This window comes from Lepisma saccharinum, chromosome 27, assembly GCF_977018435.1.
Source record: "Lepisma saccharinum chromosome 27, izLepSacc3.1, whole genome shotgun sequence".
Taxonomy (NCBI): Eukaryota; Metazoa; Arthropoda; class Insecta; order Zygentoma; family Lepismatidae; genus Lepisma; species Lepisma saccharinum.
Genome location: NC_139255.1, coordinates 30,291,356 through 30,295,827, shown reverse-complemented (window position 1 = coordinate 30,295,827; position 4,472 = coordinate 30,291,356). Strand labels below are relative to the sequence as shown.

The window sequence follows — 4,472 nt, the reverse complement described above, 5'->3', positions numbered from 1 at the left end:
AAATAATAAGTACTAAAATGGTGATGGAAGTAGTGAGATTTTCTGCGCCTGTATTGTATTTATTTTAATTGTAACCGTTATCGTTAATTACGCAATTTTATTTGCATTGATAATTGTTCTGCAAGTTTAAGCGCAGCGACGGTTATCAGATCGAATATCTCGAATTACGAATTATTAAAATAATCGAATTAAATCGATTAAGCCCATCACTAGCTGAACATTTCAGCCCCCCAACCCCCCTGTAGCGCCGTTCCTGCCATCAGGGTTTTCATCTACGTCCCTTCACTACAGCGCTGTACCTCCACCATTCACTTCCCAGTTTCCACACGTGTTTTTAGTGGCGGCAGTACACTTCCTTCCTTGTCACAGTTCTGGTTCTATCTTGACACGATTTAACTCTTTCTTATTGGCTAATGTTGGCAACATTGGTTTTACACGTCGAAGAAGAGAAACAACGTTACGTATGTGCGTCGGACAATTGATTGAAAAATATAGTTTATTCTTCTTAGAAATGCCAACAGAAGTTTTTAAAGTGTGTGATGTTTGTAAAGCTAATATTCTTGAAGAGGAGCTAAAAGAACACCAAATATATTGCAAACATGAGATGGTTCCTTGCATTGGATTTGAATGTCTGCAAGAGAAGATGAAAAATGAAGCTAGATCCTACGAGGAAGCGTGCACAGTTGAACCTGATATTGAAAATTCCACGATTAATCAAGAGGCCGTTCTGCAAATAACTGAAAACAAGAAAGGTCATGGAAAGTGTTATTATTGTAGTGCGTTACTGTCCGAATGCGAATTGCAGTCGCATGTACTAAATTGTAAATTAAGGCTAGAAAGTTGCGAGAAATGTGAAGCAAGAATTCAGAAAGCATATATAGGTTTTCATCTAAAAGACAGTTGTGTAAAAAGAATTGTGTCGTGCGAGTATTGCCGCTCTAGTCTAGTAGCTGAAACGTTGCCAGACCATTTCCAGGTGTGTGAAATGCTGCCAGTCTACTGTGGAAATAAATGTGGGAATGAAATGCAAAGGAAACAGCTGAATGATCACGTGTCTAATGATTGTCCAAAGAGATTGGTAACTTGTGAGCATTGCAGGAATGAAATGAAAGCTGAGTTGTTAGAGGATCATTATTCCCAATGCATCAAATTCCTCATTGTCTGCCCGGAAGCATGTGGTGTTAAAATTGCAAGAGAAAATATGGAAAAACACAAAGATGTAGAGTGCACCAAACTCTTTGCAAGTTGTACGTATGAGAAAATGCTGTGCAAATTTAAAGGCTTTCCTGTAGGTATACGTGACCATCTGAAAGAAGAGAGTTCCATGCATATGTCACTCATGAAAGATACCATAGAAAGACTTTTGGATGTGGTACAGAAGCAGGAGAAAACAATTAAAGACCTTCAAACAAATGCAGTGAAGCAAGAAGTCAAATTGGAAGAGCTACATAACAAGGTAGAACTTGAATGTAATGGTTTTGTGTGGAAAGTATTAGATTTTTCAAATAAGTTAGATACTTTTGAAAATGGAATGAGTATTTTTAGTCCCAAGTTTTATAGCCACAAGCATGGGTATAAATTACAGGCTCAATTATATCCAAATGGTGATAGTTGTAAATCAAAACACTATGTCTCACTTTATATTTTTATATGCTCAGGCGAGTATGATAAACACTTAGAGTGGCCATTTCGTAAACAAATTATTTTGAAACTTGTTAACCAAGCAAAAAAAGGTAATGATTTTGTACACACACTGAATGACTTTATTGCATCAACCTCTAAAAAACCAAAAAAGGGTGTGGATAATTCAGGTTATGGATATCAAAAATTTGTATCCCACGAAAAACTAAAAAAAGGAAAATACATTTCTGATGATTCAATACTTCTTGAAATGACAGTTATAGATTAGAGTTAATATATACTATAAATGTAAAATCGTAATATGTACATCATTTCATAAAACATGGAGAATTTGTCATGGGTATGTAATGATGGTTTTGAAATGAAGCTTCAGTGATGAATATATAGAGGATTTTGTTGACTTGATATAATATTAAGAAAAGTGTAATCTAAACTATGATCATTGATTTTCTGAATTGGAAAGTAGTTTAACGTGCATATCATACAAGTGGTATGTAGGTTTAGAATGCTTTCAAATATACAAATATCTTTTTGGCACATAAATTAATGTTTAAATTTCAGTTTTGCACATTTTCATTCCCTATGGTGTTTAATTTGAAATTATGAATGATATTAAATTAAGGCTTGAAGTTCATTTCACTATCATGTATACTACATTACATTGATGTAGTATGTATGAACGATATATTTTCAATATTCGTTCTTTCATGGAATATGTAGTTTGTGTTTTTATAAGCAGACTTGTCATGTTGTATAGACTTGCTTTCATTGAAATGCAATTTATAAGATTTTTCTGTTTTCTCAAATAAGATGAGGGTGACAGATTGTGAAAAATCTCCATACTTAAGAAATTGAGCATATTTTTAACTGTACTACTTGCAGTAGAAGTAATGCTGGTAGGCTATATTTGGTTCATCCCATTGTTTGGACAATGTTGAAGAATGTAGTGGTTTCGGAACGCTTTGTGTAATACTATTTCAGGGAATTTGCATGTTTAGAGGAAGTGATCAGGTAAGGAAGAGTTTTTTGAAATTTAAATTGTTTTTAGCAAGTACTAACTGCCTAGCTTGGTTGGTTGCTGCCTCCTAACAATGTTTGAATAAATATATTTCATTTCACATTGTACACCCTACACCATTTATGTTTGTAACCTTGTTCTATTTATTTTCCTGTAGTTTACGGTTATTACAAGCATAAGAAACAGTTTTTCTTTGCGACGTTTCAGGAGAACACACGCTGCTTTCATCAGACATTTATTTTCATTTTGACTAAAGACTTTAGACTTTGACTTTAGTCAAAATGAAAATAAATGTCTGATGAAAGGAGCGTGTGTTCTCCTGAAACGTCACAAAGAAAAACTGTTTTCTTATGCTTGTAATAACATTAAACTACAGGAAAATAAATTCTATAATGCAAGCAATGCGTACATACAAGAAAAACTATTGTTCTATTTAATAAATAAATCAATTTATGCATGAATACAACTTGTTTGGCTCCAGTAAAAAGAAACAGTACCTTAAAGTATTCAACATTACAGCAGATGAGTCTTTTTATTATTTAATTAGAGCAGTGTGACATAAGGTAGTACTTGATTGATTGGGTTTAGGGTCATTCTATGAAAATTCAACACAGAAAAGTAACATTTCCAACCCAACCCTATCAGATTTCTTTCAAATTGGGTACATTCAATGATCCTGATAAGAGATGGAAAACTACCAATTTGCAGAGGTATATGACAATTGTGAGGAAAGTTACAGGTCTGCAAAGTTTGGAAATTGTGTGAAATTTAAACACGTCTGTCTCGAGATAAATGACTATAATTCTGGTTCTAATCCAGATACAGCAATGAAACTTATACCACTGAAAAGCTAATGAGTAGAGCTTCACATTGATATGCAACATGGCCTGTTTCTAAGAATTTTCACGTTCAAGGTCATTGACTTTGACCTTGAATATCTCAAAGCAAACCATCTTCAATTTTTGTGGAAAAATTATATTTGATTGCTCCAATATATTACTATAAACATGGCAAATATCAAGGTGGCACACCAAAGGCATCAACCAAAAAAATATTTTGTCTACATCACTACACTATCAAAATGCTGTAAACAACTATATATCCAGTTTTACAGTGCTATTTGAAACCTCATCCTGTCTGAATTTAATGACAGTTGTTATGAAGTATCATCTGCACTTGTTTTTCTTGTATATACGCATTGCTTGCATTGTAGAATTATTTTCCTGTAGTTTATGGTTATTACAAGCATAAGAAAACAGTTTTTCGTTGTGACGTTTGAGGAGAACACACGCTCCCTTCATCAGACATTTATTTTCATTTTGACTAAAGATACAGTTATAACAATGGTTAGCAATTTTTTAAACAAAAAGAATCCCTTATATAATGGATGTTGTCAATGTTACATTGTTGTAATATAGCAACTTAACTGGGAAAAGAAGCAGTCTGTTTTATTTTTATTTCAGATAAAAAAAAATTGATCACATTATTTTCTTATTTAAAATTACGAATCCCAAATATCATCTGGTAATTCAAATTCATCATTGTTTTCACAAAATTTCTTGATGTTTTCTGTTACATTAAATTTTAAAGATGGTGGCTTACTCCATTTGTGAAAAAGAAAACTCCATAGTGGATCTATGTTACCATTTTCATAAAATAACATCTGCACTTGGTTAGTGAAATTTATTTTATATTTTAGTCCTGGTGTGAAAGATTGATTGATTGATTTAGTTTATTTTACTTCGTGTTTTGTGCCTCTTGGCTAATTTGTGAAGATGGGGATGAGTGATGAAATGATGAAATTGATGAATGG

At 33.0% G+C, this 4,472-nt stretch overlaps 1 protein-coding gene across 1 annotated transcript; it reads left to right on the top strand.

Moving 5' to 3' along the window:
• The first annotated feature begins 360 nt into the window (after window positions 1-360).
• On the top strand, window positions 361-2,753 carry LOC145979998 (uncharacterized). Its single transcript, XM_083112944.1, has one exon. The coding sequence runs from the start codon at window positions 464-466 to the stop codon at window positions 1,907-1,909; it is 1,446 nt and encodes a 481-aa protein (XP_082969070.1). The 5' UTR covers window positions 361-463; the 3' UTR covers window positions 1,910-2,753.
• The last annotated feature ends 1,719 nt before the right edge of the window (window positions 2,754-4,472 follow it).